At 34.0% G+C, this 15,547-nt stretch overlaps 1 protein-coding gene across 1 annotated transcript; it reads right to left on the bottom strand.

The window, feature by feature from the left end:
• Positions 1-11,351: 11,351 nt before the first annotated feature.
• Positions 11,352-15,103, bottom strand: CSLC12 (Cellulose-synthase-like C12). The gene is made up of 5 exons (XM_047303295.2): positions 13,624-15,103; positions 13,182-13,490; positions 12,726-13,016; positions 12,496-12,609; positions 11,352-12,397 (listed from the first exon to the last, which is right to left on the bottom strand). Exons 1-5 carry the CDS (start codon positions 14,407-14,409, stop codon positions 11,768-11,770), a joined length of 2,130 nt encoding a protein of 709 aa, XP_047159251.2. The 5' UTR covers positions 14,410-15,103; the 3' UTR covers positions 11,352-11,767.
• Positions 15,104-15,547: the final 444 nt, after the last annotated feature.

Raw genomic sequence — 15,547 nt, 5'->3', positions numbered from 1 at the left:
TGCCCTGTTGCTGGCTAAATCGCACTCTTTCTTTTATCTCATTTTCTCTTTGTTTTATTTGATCATCTAAATTCAGAGTCTTTTTTTTAGACCAAACTGGTTATTTTGTCGGTTTTCTTACACTCCCATGTGTGGTTAATGTCCATCTAGCATTAAAGTAACATATGGGTGGAAAAATCAATTATAATTTAGCACGAATGTAAGGCATTAAAGTGGTAAGATTATATTTATCAAAAGTAAGAGAAATGAAGGAGAAAAAAAACATACTTTAGCCATGTTACATCATGCATGCAGCAGTAATAGGGTGGGCTGTTGTATTTTGAAGGAATGACAATGGATGATGAAAGGAAGAGTGGGTTTTGAGGTAACATTTGGCGTTTCCACTGTGCGAAGACGTGAGTGGAGGAATTTGGGGAATTAATGGAAGGCATGTTGGGGCCACCTATCTGTCATCTTTATGTAACAAGTTTAGCATGGGCTTTGCATACATAACCTTTTGGCTATATGTTGGAATAGAAATATTGATATTTGAGAGAAAGAATTAATTGAAGGGGGAACTAATGATTAAATTCCGTGAAATGATGTTTGGCAAAATGGAAGTGGCGTTGCATTATTGAACTTTCTTTTTGGAGTTACATCTTTTCTTTTCTAGGTCCTCCTAAGTACAAAATGAGCTCAATGCTTCCCAATAATGCAATGAGACCACTACTTTGACCAAATTATCTTGTTTTGTTGCTAATGTGTTCCTCATTCTGGATAATACTATCATTGCACGAACCGTTCTTATCTCACCTTTCTTCAGAGCCACCTAATATTTCTCCATTTTTCCATTCAAAAAGAAAAGGTGATCATCGACTAGATTCTTGCATGAAAAGTTCTTGTTGGTTACATTCTCATAATTACATGGGCACCCCACTAATTTTTTTTATTATTATTATAAATAAAAGGTTATAGCTTTTTTTCTCATTCCAATTGCCGAAATCCAGAAGGATATTGGAACTGAAAGGGGATTCCATGTCTTGATGTGATGCTTTGGAGCCTTAATACAAGTTGAGTCCATCTTGTTATGGAGTGTTTTCCCACGTGTGTGATTGTGTGTTAGTCTCCCTCGTGTGTGTAAGTATTTGTGCTTGATTGCAATACTGTTCTTGATTCTTGACCATAACATTGAACGACAGCGAGGAATCAGTGCCGGGAAAGCTGGAAGTAGTTCAATCCTGAAGTTGGTAATAGCTGTTCCTTTGCATGGTCTTAGGTGATGAGTTTAATTATAATCCTAATTATTTTATAATCCGTCTTTAACAATAGAAAACGACAGGTTCTAGTGATTGATCTAAGATATCAGTTTAAGGAATCTGGTAGTGATTTGCTGTAATAATAGCTCTGTAGATAAAATTAATTTCAGACATGGCATGTGACTTAAAGTGTATGTCATATAGTAAAAAAATATTATTTTTTGTCATCGGATAGCTTAAACAAAATTCACTCAAGTCATCTATCATATGGGTTTAAAAAATGATAAAAAAAAAGCCCGTAAAAAGTAGTTAAATAGTTAACAAGGGAGAATAAAGAAGAAAAAAACATAGTATCAAACTATTTAAAGGACATAAGAATTTTAATTAAATTTTATTAAATCAATTTTCACAATTCTTTTTGTTAAACATAAATAATTATACGTTAGGAATTAGTTACAGTAATCTCAAATCATTTGTTGGTTTTACTATCCACTAAATGATTTGTTTGAAAAATGGTGGAGCATGTCAAATAGTGGATTAGGTAAACAAAGTACTCTGTTCTCATACCTTTGGACAGAGTAAATAATAGGTAATTAAAACACAAAATAGTAAAGATGGCATGTTTCACATATTGTTAGTCAAGCAATTCCTACAGTTTCAAATAATACTTCTTTCAGTCTCGTAATTGCATCCAGCAAATGTACAAGGACCATCATTAAATAATAATTTATGGTAGGGTGTCGTCCATCAACATCACTAAATAATATTTATCATTTCAAATTTGAAAAATTTAAAAAGAAGGAGGAAATTATTTATAATTTTTAGATTATGTTGATTAGAATTTTGCAAGACTTTTTTATTCACTTGTATTTATTTACAGTGTGATATATAATAGTATATTATCTTTTTTTATATATATATATATTTTCTTAGGAACTACAAAAGTGAGTTTTTTCTTTACCTGAAAAAACCAAACAAATTTTCCTTCCCCCCTTTATTAAATTTCCTCCGCACCATTCCCTCGATCGAACCAAAGGTATTGAGAAATTTTAGTCATACCTTGTTTTACTTGGCATTTTAGTATGCCCAAACTCTGAATTTCTTTTACCAAATAAGCATAAATGATTTTATTTTAAAATTAACTTTACACCACTTTCATCAATTTAACGAATCTAACTAATTTTAAATATAATTAAGGTCCAAATTTTTTTTTTTGCCACAGAGAGAAGAATAGTGTACGTGTACCTCTTCTCATTAATGAACTATTTCAATGATTTAAAATTTGGGGTGTTTGTCGATTTGAGGTGTATAAAGATGTGTGGTAAAAAAAGGTATAATTAATTTCATCTTATCTTTTCTGTACCGAAATTAATGTGTGCGGAATAGAAAAGAGATCTTTGCTGTGAGAAAGGAAAAGCAAGAATGTCTAAAACTGATGCACAGGAAGAAGTAGATTGCACTAAAAGCAAAAGGCTAAACTAGAATAAGAATATTGATGGTCAAAAAGCTGGCTAGTGTTGTGTAAAAGAATGGAAAGTAAAAGATGTACCTCACTCTCCACACAGGAAAAAAAAGTAAAGATCCACTTCAGTTTTATTGTTTTTCTTTCTATCCATAGAAATTAGTCAACAAATATGATTACAGATCTAATTGTTGTGGACAGCTTAAGCAAACAAACACGAAAAAAAGGAAAAAAAACCTTCACGTAGGACAACTTTCGAAAAGTAATTGCGCATGAGCTTGATTATGGTGCCAGTTTATCAGAATTTGAAGAAAAACTCAGGATTATGTACGTCCATTGTTGCATTGAAGACATTGATAGGACTTGACGATAGGATATGAAATTAAAGAACATGAATGCGGTAGGTATGAATTCAAAATGAGTATAATTAAAGTTGAATAACAAGGCACACAGAAAAGAAAGATGAAGCTAGTTAGCACGTAGCATGTTTCATTTGAGACAAGCTGTGAAGGCATAGGTCAAAACCAACGGTTCATCGGCTTCCCTTTGAGTTTAAGGTATTCCTTATCATTTTCTAATTTATCCTATAGTCAAAAACATTTGCATGATTTAAGGCTGGTAGTTGTTCTGTGACATCCTTTGAATAAGGCTGCACAATGTTCCTTCATTCTCATGTTTCAAAGTTTATATCTATTTATATATTATAAATTAATCATAGTTTATTTTAGTTTTTTAATTAATTTTTTCAATTCGAGACATATATATTTTAAGAATGAAATTCATTATTAATGAATGATTCAATAAAAAAAATAGATTTAATAGATAATAAATTTTTTTAACATAAGTTTTAATCTATAACTTTAATATTATATTGTAAAATAGATTTTAAATTTAAATTAATCTCATTAAATTAATTTATAAGCTGAAATTTATAGTCAGTTATATTCATATTGCGAATTCCACCACTTTTTATACTTAACCCAAAAGCTTTATTTTTATTTGTTTAAATTTATTTTATGCCCCTAAATTTTTTCAGTTATGGTTGGTTACTGCAGATACATGTATCGATAAACATAAATGTTTACCAGGTGTAAGGTCCCCCCAAAAATATAGATACAGAGATACAAAACAGGTGCATGCATTCTAACAGAGATGGTCCCCCAAACATGGTGTAGCCTTATCTTTTATTACAACTTGATTGAAACACGAAATTAGATGTCGTATTCTTCAATAATAGGACTGTAGGGGGACCAAAATATAACGTTGTGAATGTTTTGTGGCATTACTGAAAGAGAGAGTATAATGTGTGTCTCCTGTGGACAAGCCATGTTTCTTCCAGGGAGGCCTATAATAATACTATAACACTGTTAGACTCACTGGCTCATTCTTCGAAACCTCTCATCTCGTCTCAATTTGGTCTCTTCTTTCTCATGTTTTACCCATGGCTCCTCTGGAAACGGCAGCACACCATGAAATACCTACGCTTAACACTGTTAGACTCACTGGCTCATTCTTCGAAACCTCTCATCTCGTCTCAATTTGGTCTCTTCTTTCTCATGTTTTACCCATGGCTCCTCTGGAAACGGCAGCACACCATGAAATACCTACGCTTTTTTCCATACATTGTGGTGCTGTTTCTTTTCACTATGTTTTTCTTGTACCATGTTTTGTCCAACAGGAGAATTCGGATCCTTGTGTTTTTTTGAAATTAAATAACACATACCAAATAAGAACATAAGTACGCAAACAAAAGTGGAAAATCGAAAAAACAAAAACTGTCAAGTTAGATAGATATAGGGAATGACAGTAACAATTCCTTTTTAAGTCAAAACACCTTTTATTCTCCTTTAATATCTGTTTAAAATGAAAGCTCAATGGAAAAATATTATGGTGGCAGTTATATTTTAAGGGTATTTAAAAAAAAATGTGAGTAAGTGATATTTTTGTTAAATAATTTTCTATAAAAAAACCCCCACACTACTTTACATTTTAAGAAAAATTAAACATATTTTAAAAAATAATTAATTTTAGTTATTTCTTTATTTGTTCTATTACGAATACATTATTACTATATATATCCTACTGTAAATTTAATTTGTTTTACTTTATATCGTATATTTTTTTAATTATACACTTAATATTATCAAAATTAATTTTTATAGCAATAGCTAATTTTTTAATTATATTGATTTTTTTATTACCATAACAAAATACTCACTTAAACCAGTATTAATAATTAAAGTGATCAAGAAGAGAAAACAAAAACGCGGGAAACAATATATAGATGTCAGCGTCAAGGATCTAAGTAAGAATCTTGTGCTACTGACACAGTTGCCTCGTGATCTCGTTATTGTTTGGGCATGGTTGTTGTTCCTTGTACTATTTTTTAAAGAGTATATTTTTATATTAGTGAAAAAGTATATCAATTTTATACCCATTAAACATGTTTTATTGTCTGTGCACCCAATTTTCTTCAGTAAGTGCTTTGAAAATAATATTTTCTTCTCAAGGTTTTACGTGGTTGCTAATTATTTATGCTAAACATGCATATGATTTAAAAAATTAATAAAAAGTTAGTTAAGAAGTTACTGTCTATAATTTATGTGCCTAATGAGAATTGGAGTAATAATTGGTGATATTATTTAATATTTTCAAAATGCTCAATATTTTTCAAATTCAATGGGTGTAGGTCACACCAATTAAGTTTATGTACCTAAAAAAATGTTGCGATTTGGAGATAAACTTTTCATTATGAATATGGTTGAAGATTTATTTATTTATTTGGTGCTGGAAGAAATTCTCAGATAACAAATAATCGTAAAATTTTTAAACTAATAGTGGGCCGACAAATGCGAAGCCCATAACTGTGTTAAACTCGATAAGTTAAGCAATTGAAATGGAGTCCACTTAGAAATGGTCCCAAAACCCAAATGTAAGCTTTTTTGTAAAGCTTGGATTGACAAACCCCAAACATAGAGATGGCAATCGGGTAGAATCCACAAGTTTGTGTAAAGCTATAGTGTGGATTTGATTATTAAGTAACTATTAAAACAAGGGATTTTAAAAGTTTGTCTCTAATTTACAGTATTGAAAAATATTTAATTATCTTTTACTGAGTATTCAAATACCTGACATAGGTACACATGTATAAGATTTTTTTGTAGTAATTGAAAATTTGCCTGGGTATCTGCTGAAAGTATTCTAAAATGATGCATGCCAAATTTCATATTTCTTTATCTTTATCTTTAGTTCAGTATCACTTTGTCTTGTTTGTAATAATTTACAAAAAAAAGTGGATTACGGTGTTATCCTGGATGTTTACGCACCTGATCACACAGTCAGATACCTGGCAAAGGCTACTGAACACAATCATGACCTTTCACAACTCATTGATGGATTGTCAAGGATTTCATGATTTGGTCGTTTTCTCAGAAATAACCGCAAGAGTTTGTTTCTTTTATGTGATTTAGAAACAATTCTGACGGGTTTATCTTTACAGAAGAACAAGTTCTCATCCTCATATCCAATTTACTCTTCTAACAATGGGAGACAAATATCTCTAGCTTTGAGAACACATGTAAGAACGACCTAAATATGGTCGTCCGATCATATCACAAATCTCCAAAGGTCTATTCCTATATTAACTATTTTTGTGATAGTAATACTAAAAAACTCGATGGAATGATCAGCCCACACAAAAATTAGTGTTAATTTTTAATAATTTAAAATAAATTGTAATTATTATTGATTGGATTGTAATTAATTTATTATTTATAGAAATTTATTCTAAAATCTATAAATATAAATAAGAAAAAAATTATTGTATTTAATATCTTTGCTATCTTCGTATTGAATTATCTTTTACAAGTAACATTCGCATTCTATGAACAAAACAATAACTTAAAAAGACTTGAAATTGATCATTACATTGACCTGAAACAAAATGAAATTAATTTTGGTTTGGTTAGGCCGTAAGAGTGAGCTATGAGTTTATCACGTTCCTTATCCGTGTCCAGTTTTTTATGGTCTGGAAGATTCGCTTTCTTCACTTTTTTTTCCTGCACATTATACTGTTAGACCTGATCCTACTCTTTGAAGGAAGAAAAGTAACTAGCTTGTGTCTGACCAAAAGATTTTTATTCCTTTTGCTTTCTGTCAATGCCACAATACTATCCTTCTATCGCTTCTATAAAGCTGCCTAATTTTGTTCCTTGCCACAATATGAGTCTCTTCTTTTACTCTATCGTTCTCTGGGTCCTATAAAGCTGCCAAAATTTCTTCATGTTTAGTTGTGCAAGATATCTCTCTTGTCTTTGTAGTTGTCAAAATTCACCTAGATACATTCTTAGTTACTTTCTTAGATCTAGGTGTTTGGTGGTCTTGAAAATGCACTGGTGTATCCAAGTGTTTCAGAAATGATAGTTAGTCCTACAGTGTTATGGATATGCCTTCAGGCATTGCTGATCCTTTTCTTGCTTCTTCTTCTTGGATCCATTTGTTCCATTCACGTGAGAGCCCAAAGAAGTGAAGCTACAAAAGTCGTGGCCTTGCAGAAAGGGTATCAACATCTTAACATAAATGCTTATTACTAGAAACTTAATTCGAGATGATTGTGTTTGTCATGATTTCTAATATTGGAATGATGATTTCTGATATGTTAATTATATGCTGTTATTCTACTTCAGATAACGGGTAAAGCTTAATGCTGGATGAGATTGTAAACCATGTGCAGTCATTGCAATGCTTTAACGTCTATGATATGTAAGTGAAGTTATAGTCTTACAAATAGCAGCTTTTCTATATTTCGACCAAATGTAAGTGAAGTTCTTAACAGATTAAGCTTTTTAGCTTCACTGAAATTTTAGTATAAAGTTGGTATTTAACTACATTTATTTCTTTATCACTGTACCCGAATCTAACAAAGAGGCTTCACAGCATGACCGTTGGATTCTAATCACTTCCTCACAAGATAACTATTGGACGTCATTGGGTTTACAAAATAAAACGTCATGCTGGTGATTCTGTGAAACCCTACAAAATAAAACATTGTGTTTAAAAGAAAAAAAAAAGTTTCGTTATGACTGATATCTATTAAGGAAAGTATATTTTCAATTGTCAATGATAGATCTACTAGTTGAAGGAACAGCAAAATCTAAGATAGCCCAAGCTTCGATCTCCATTGTACTAGTTGTCTCCTTTTACAAAAACATTTTTTTCTATTTAAATTTGTTATGTTATGCTAATGTATAATAATATAGAAAAAAATTACTAGGATCTTTATTTTATTATTTATTTATTTTATCGATAAATGTTTCAAAAATTAACCTTTTTAGTGATTTGATATATTTTTTTTCATTTATATTTATTTTAAGAAGATATTTTACAGTTTAGTATAAATTAAAATTGATATTTCAAAATTTATATTTGACAAATTTATTGAGTTAGTTGGATACTAGTTTTTCGGATTAGGTTAATTTGGACAGATTATTCAAATATTAAATTATTTTAGAAAAAAAGATAATAAATCTTTAATGTTAAAAGAATAGCACGTGAGATTTTAATAATTATTATTGTAATAAACTATAACTTTATATAATTTACTATTAAATTTTAATAAAAAATATCATATCAAAAAGAAAATTTAAAATTTAAAATATATCTAAGAATTCATAAATATTAAAACATTATTTTTAGATTGGGTCATATTTTCACAAAATTATAATCTATTATCCAAACTCAACTATAATTATTCATTTTACTTAATTTTATTTAATTAACATCACCTCTTGATTCAACACGATGTGGATTTTTTTCTCAGGCCTAATTTATATCGACCCAACCTCTTTCGTTGGCTAACGATGGGCTACTTGTATTCACTAGTTTCAAATTACTTCATTATTTTTCGTGTTACCTGAATAAAGTAAGAAAAGCCTGGATCAAACTGCTTCTGTAACAAAATACGTACCAGCAGCTATCATCTACACATCTCCTACTCTTTCTGAATGACATCTAACCTCTGCAACCATTTAATTCATAAATGACTCAGTCGGTGCAAACACGTCATTGAAATTTAAATTTCCCCTTATTTTTAATTTATTTTCCCTCAAAATTGAAATAAAAAAAGGAGTGAAAAATATTTCACATTGAAAATTCGATTCTCTGAGGATAAACAGGCATGGTCAAAAAATTAAAATAGGAATAACTTTCTTGGAAGAAAAATGTTTGAAATGAGTATACTTTTGGAAAAAAAAATCCCAAAAAGACAATATATGTTCATCTTTATGAGTAAGGAGCAAACCCATTGAAATTATAGTCAACGCGAGGTCTGAGAAGGTTCACGAGTTCACGCAAGGTGTAAGTGAGAAATGGTCCAACATGATCGATGGAAAGAATAAATTACTTGTTTCACAAATAGCATTTCCTTTATAAAGCAGAAGTTGCACGTAAATTTTGAAACAAAATGACAACTCATTAATTGGGTGGGTGCTCTATGCATATGCTGCATCAATCATTCATTTAATTAGAGAGGAGACAGCAATAAGATATATAGTAAGTAACTCATTCACCCTTTTTCTTTGCTACAATCTCCAAACCCAAACCAATTAACAATGATAAAGTGATAACTACAAAAAGTAGTAGCAGCTTTTGGGTTAATTTGTATGATGAGAGCGACCATAAAGAGCACCTGAAGCCATCAAAGAATCAGAGGCAAATCATTCTAACACGCCTTTCATAATTTGGATTTCATAAATTAGTACTATTGAAATGGGAAGGTTCATTTTTATGCCATCCGTTTCAAGTTATTTTAGACACGAGATTAAAAGTTATTATTACAAAGGTTGATCATTAATGAAATTAATTAAAAATCTAGTTTCGTGTCAATAAAATCTGTCAAATATTACAAAACGTTAATGGAAAACAGGTGTGATTCTTGAAGATTCTATTTTATAGAAAAGAAACTTTAAAATCTACCAAAATCAGCTACGATGATAAAAACGATTAAAAATGCAATTAAAGCATATCCCGTTATTAGACGACGGTGTGATGAGTGTATTAAGTTTGTAAAAGAAAAGGCTGAATAGTAGAACTGCATCAAACACGACGAAAATGAATTGTCGGATGACAAAAGCGTCCAATTCTGAGTCCCGGTTTTAAGAAGCAAAAAGCAAAAGCAAACAAGAAAAAGCACAACTAATCCTTGTTCATTGTTATTATTTCTATGCAACAAGTACAACTGATTCCTTAATGAGCTTGTAAAAAAAAATACGATATATGATATTAGGGAAAAGTTTGAATTTTTTTTCCTGGTGTGGGAGGAAAAGTTCGGATATTTAGCTGGCACAATGCTGTCAAATAAGTACGAATAGAGTGGGGCCTCCAAACGCGCCACAGCTACCAACTTGATGCAGCCCACAAAGCCGTTTGCCACCGCTACTTCGCTTTCCATCAAATTCCCAGGTCAAAAACACCTTTGATTCGAACCAATGCTTTCAAATTTCATTCCAACGTTATCCGCAACTGTAACTGTAAAAGCCCTATAAATTACCCTCACAAACAAAATATTGCTCCAACAAGCATGGAATGAGTAAACGATAGCCAAGTTAAGGAGCCAAAAGTTCTGTCAAATTGTAACTGCCAGTGCTGATGAACGGTTATGTTTATGATTAACTTGTAATAGTTGAGCTAAAAGACTTTGAGGAATCAAATAGAAGTTTTTAAACTAGACTAATTTTAATTTTTATGCTAGTTTTTATTTTTATTGAAAACATTTACAGATAACTTTATCTAAGATGGTTTTAGTGTAAAAGATACTGAACATCCAGCTGGAGGGTCAATCGAACTTCGACTGCACTGACATTTTTGCTTGTCATATTAAGCAACTATTTAAATTGATGAATAGAAAAGACATGAAAGTAAATTGGAACTATCAGATATCTATGAAGTAACCATTGGTAATTGGTTTATACCGAAAAAAAGAAAAACTAGAGGTTATTAATGATAGTGGAAAAAAGCTGGTTTGGTCTCCAGAGTTGACACAGGACACGACAGAAGCGAATTCTATTGAGCCAAATTCTTGAAGAAACTTGAATAGCGGAGCCATATTGGAGAAGAACCTAACCATTATAATGAACCGAACGAAGCATCCACGTGCCGCTGTACTAAGCTACCTGTTTTTCTAAGTACATGTTCGGGTTTTATTTCGGATTGCATTTATCGAACAGTGTTTCGGGCCGAAAAGGGCATTATCCCTTTGTAGCGGCACAGTTGTAATAAAAGTTGGAATCTTCAATTTAGGACAGAGCAGTGGGCAGCAGCGCTCACCAAACACAAAATGGGACAGACAGACTCTTCACCAAAGCAGTGTGGTGCACATCTAGTAATTTTTCCAGCTCAATGTTCAAAAGCGGTGAGAATAACAAACTATAGGCAAATTTTAAAGCGAGGGAGGAGGACCACCTTCAATTGCTACGAGCATCACATTCCAAGGGCCCCAGAAATCAAAACCCACTTGCTCTCTATCATCATGAAAGTTGACAAAAACGAAATTTAAATATTAAATTTGCATTCCCGCATTGCAAGCGGTGGAGGAAGTCGCTGGAGACGTGACCAGGACGACTATGGCTGTGGATTTTCTTTTTTTTTTTTTATGGAAAAAATAGAAAAGGTCCCAAATGGATGTTTAAAGTTTGAAGTTTGAACCACAGACTTTCTTACAAAAGAATCCACATAAAATTACAAAAAAAGAATCAAATAACAAAAGAAACAAGGCTAAACTTACACATTGAATTGGCCTCAACAGCAGCACCCATTTCCAAATTAAACCCTTTTCGGTCCATAATATAACACAATTATATCGTATTGGGTGGATTTGATTTACGAGCCCGGAGGGAGGAGCATGAGCAAGAAAAAGCAGCACTATGGGTCCTCTACACTCTCCGGTTGCCCCCAAATACATGCCTTCGGTAATTTCATAAGGCCTTGGCTTCTTTCCCACCTTTTTGCTTTTCCGTCCATACAATTCGTGCATGTAAAAAAGTACACAGTCGTGTCAATTTTTTCGTTTTTTTTTTCAGTCCACCTGTTCACCAATCAAGTCAAGACCAACCAAGAGGAATGATATTCCCTGGAATAACAAAAAGTAGAAATGGATCCCTTGAGCTGAGAGGAGACTCCTTGCTGAGGCTGTTAGGAGTAGAAAGGCCAAAGCAAGCTCCTTCATATATATTCTGTTATGCTTTTTCTTCTTCTTAGAGGTCTTCTCCTCCTGCCTTTTAAGTTCCTCTTTTATTTCCTCAAGATCAGGTGCCGAGGACCCTCTTTGAAGCTTTGGTCCTTTCTCAATCAATGAAGCCAAATCACCTTCAGAAGAACGACCAGATTTCTTAGTGACCACCCACTCGTATGCACTACCTAGCTGGAACAGGCCTGAGATCATGGCATTGAACTTGGTAACTGACATGGTGTTCTCAAATAGGAGATAAGGGACAATGAAGGGAAACGCCTTCGGAGCCGGAAGAATGTTGAGAAAGGACATGGCAGCAGGGATGTAACACACTACCCACGCAGGAAGCTCAGCCTCCGGCACGAACATTGTCATAGGTAGAATTATACAAAACAAGGTGAACGAATAGAATGGTAAGATCAGCTTTCTGAGAAGGAAGAAGAGAAATATCATGTTGAATTTCTTCCACACACTTATCTGCAAAAACATAATCGCAACAACACTACATAAGAACCACAACAACAGAAAGATTTGCCAAAGTATTACAACACACATACACACATACATATGCATACCCTGGACCGAATGATATCAGGCAAACAAAGGCGGAACAACTGCATTGGCCCAGAATGCCATCTGTGCTGCTGTTTCCTGTAAGCTTCGTAAGATTCCGGTAGCTCACATTGGCACTACAAACGTTAACAAGAAGCAACATGGAATGATTTTGAGAATGAATTATTAGCAAAGACAAACTATTGAACCAACAATACTTAAAATGATACAATGTGAATGGCAACTGACAAACCTCAACATCATTGAGGAAAATGAATTTCCAGCCATGAAGATGAGCTCGAACGGCAATGTCCATGTCCTCAACAGTAGTTCTCTCCAACCAACCACCAGATTCCTCCAAAGCCTTTATCCTCCAAACTCCAGCAGTTCCATTGAACCCAAAGAAATTAATGAAAACCCCATTCACTTGCTGCTCTACTTCAAAATGAAAAGACAGGTTAATGTTCTGCAACCTCGTTAGGAGGTTCTCATCCTTGTTCACAAAGGACCATCTTGCTTGAACAAGCCCCAATTCATCATTGTCCTGCACCACCCATACCAATCATGTCAAACAAATACATTTACCGTTTCATTGCCCTTCGAGCAACAGGACAATCACATTAAAAGCAAATATCAGTTTTATATCTATATTTTATAACTCAACACTACAAAATAACAAACGACAATGAACAAATAACTAATTACCGACCTTAAAGTGAATAACTGTTTTTTTCAGAAAATCTGGAGTAGGCTGAAAATCTGCATCAAAGATTGCAACAAACTCATAGTCGTTAATGTAGCTACAATTCATAGCGGATTTCAAATTCCCGGCCTTGTACCCATCTCTAATCACGCGATGCCGGTACAAAATGTTGGCACCCTCTTGTTGCCACTTCTGAACCTCCTCTTTTATTAGCAACTGCGTCGTTGGGTCATCGGAATCATCCAAAACCTGAATCAACAACTTCCCCTTCGGCCAATCCAAATTACACACCGCACCAATCGATTGCTGATAAACCTAAACAAATGCACACAGACAAGAGAAAAAAAAACATAAACTAGATTGAAATAACGAATCTTAAATAATACTTAATGACAAGAAAATGCAACGATAATTTTTCCCACAATTTCCCATTCAAGCTTTATATTACCTCCTTCTCGTTGCACATGGGGATCTGCACAAGAACCATTGGGAAAAAAGAAAAACCCTTGCTTTCTCCAGATTCAAGATCTACAATTGCATCCCCACTTTTGGGGACAGGCTTGATCTTCTTAAACCGGATCCAGAAACACCCCAAGCACAGAACAAGCCTATCCACACTCTGAATAAGGAAAAGCACGATGCACGCATTGGTTAGAAACTGCAGAGGAGGAGCGAGATACTCCACGCGAAAAAAAACCCATCTCGTGTAGAGCCAAACGAAGAAATCCTTGACTCCAAAAGCGGGTGCCCACAGAAAGTGCTCTAACTGAATCCCCGCCGCAACGAAATGCCACCCTTTGAAGTACGCAGCAACCTCGAAAAACAAGAGAAACACGGAAAGCCACAGAAAGACCTTGATGCAAGAATAGAAACGCGTCTTCACGGTGGGGTTCTCCAGCTCTCTGCCGCCGTCGGTGTCGGCATCAGTTTTTCCGGCGGCGACGCGGCGTTTAACGGCGGAGACGAGCCCCCACAATGCCGGCGCCAGGGAGGTCAGGCAGCCGGCGGCGCGGTGTGCTTTGAGGAGAAGAACCCATGTGAGTTGTTTCGCATTTTTGCCTCTTCCTTTTCCTTTGTCTCGTGAAACACCCGTAGGAGAAGCCGGTGTCATTAAGTCATCTTCTTCGGGACCTTCCAGTTCCACCATCGACCAATTTGGGTTCTCCATCTTCACCACCACAGGGGTTCCCCTGTGGGTGTCCTTCACCCCCCAATTGAACAACGGTGGTGCCATTTTCTTATCTGATCTCACCAACCGATAACCAGAAATTATGTTAAATATAACAATGCCCCTTTCTCTATTTTCCCCTTTTTTTCCTTTTTTTTTTCTAATAATGATAAATCTAAAGGAGGAGAAAAAGAGTAGCAGTTGTACACTCCTACGAGTTTGATCTCATTGTCAAGAACCGAAATGGGAGTGAGAAATCTTAACGGTGACAGACGCGTGGAGGAAGAAAGCAGAGCGAGGCGTCGCTAGGCCATTGTGACATTCGGAGAAAGTTTATACGGTGAATGTTTTAGAGAGAGAAAAAAAACTGTGACTTGGTTGGATGAGTAGTACAGAAGAGGCCCCTTTCAACAAAAATCAGAACAAACGGTGTCTTAAAAGAAAACTACGAGGGAGGAGGCGAGATTTTGGAAAATGGAAATTTGAAAATGGAAAGTGGGATTAGAAAGGGTAACAGCTCAACACGTTTTTCTGTTTGATTCCGGGAATATTTCTTTTTTCAATGAAAAAGAAATACCCATTCAACAAAAATATTACCCAGAAAGCACCTTCGCCCCTCAAAGTCTTCAACCAGGGCAAACATGCTTCTTTCCACAGTAAAAAAAAACAAAACTTCAACTATCCATTTAAATATAGCAAGAGAGCAATCATCCTGCGTTATAATCTCTTACAGGTGATGCTTATGGAGACAATTGATAAAAGTGGAACAATTTTTCCAACACCTGCTTATTTTACTTCATTAAACCACCCACTCCTTTTAATTTTCAATAAACATTCACAACAACCACACAACTAAAACCTTCCCATGCAATCTCTTTCAGAAAATATGCAATTTTAGAAACAAAAAATATATATATATATTTTACAGAGGTAGGTAAAGATTTAAAGTTACGGAGTTATCCTTTGCATGACCAAATTGAAAGCTTCATCTCTTCCTCTCTCTCTCTCTTACTACTCCCTAGCGCGTGAGGATTTTCTGAAGTGGTGATTAATCATTTAATTTTGTCTCTTACCGGTAAATTTTTTTAACTGAAATATTATTATTATTATTATTTTAAGTCAAGCGAGATGCCGATAAGCTGAATTATTAACCGCCAAGCGCAAACCAACGCGTCAAAAAAGCCAAAAGGTGTCTTTGGTTTTA

Source organism: Vigna umbellata, chromosome 2, assembly GCF_029865625.1.
Source record: "Vigna umbellata cultivar VRB3 chromosome 2, Vumbellata_1.0, whole genome shotgun sequence".
Lineage (NCBI taxonomy): Eukaryota > Viridiplantae > Streptophyta > Magnoliopsida > Fabales > Fabaceae > Vigna > Vigna umbellata.
The sequence above is the reverse complement of the archived record's forward strand: the minus strand, read 5'-3'. Positions and strand labels throughout refer to the sequence as shown.

Bases quoted from the DNA above. Each gene is read 5' to 3' on its own strand.
- CSLC12 (XM_047303295.2), bottom strand. From the start codon at position 14,409: ATGGCACCACCGTTGTTCAATTGGGGGGTGAAGGACACCCACAGGGGA. The intron at 13,491-13,623 runs GTAATATAAAGC...GCATTTGTTTAG, and splicing joins CCATGTGCAACGAGAAGGAG to GTTTATCAGCAATCGATTGG. The intron at 13,017-13,181 runs GTCGGTAATTAG...TGGGTGGTGCAG, and splicing joins AAACAGTTATTCACTTTAAG to GACAATGATGAATTGGGGCT.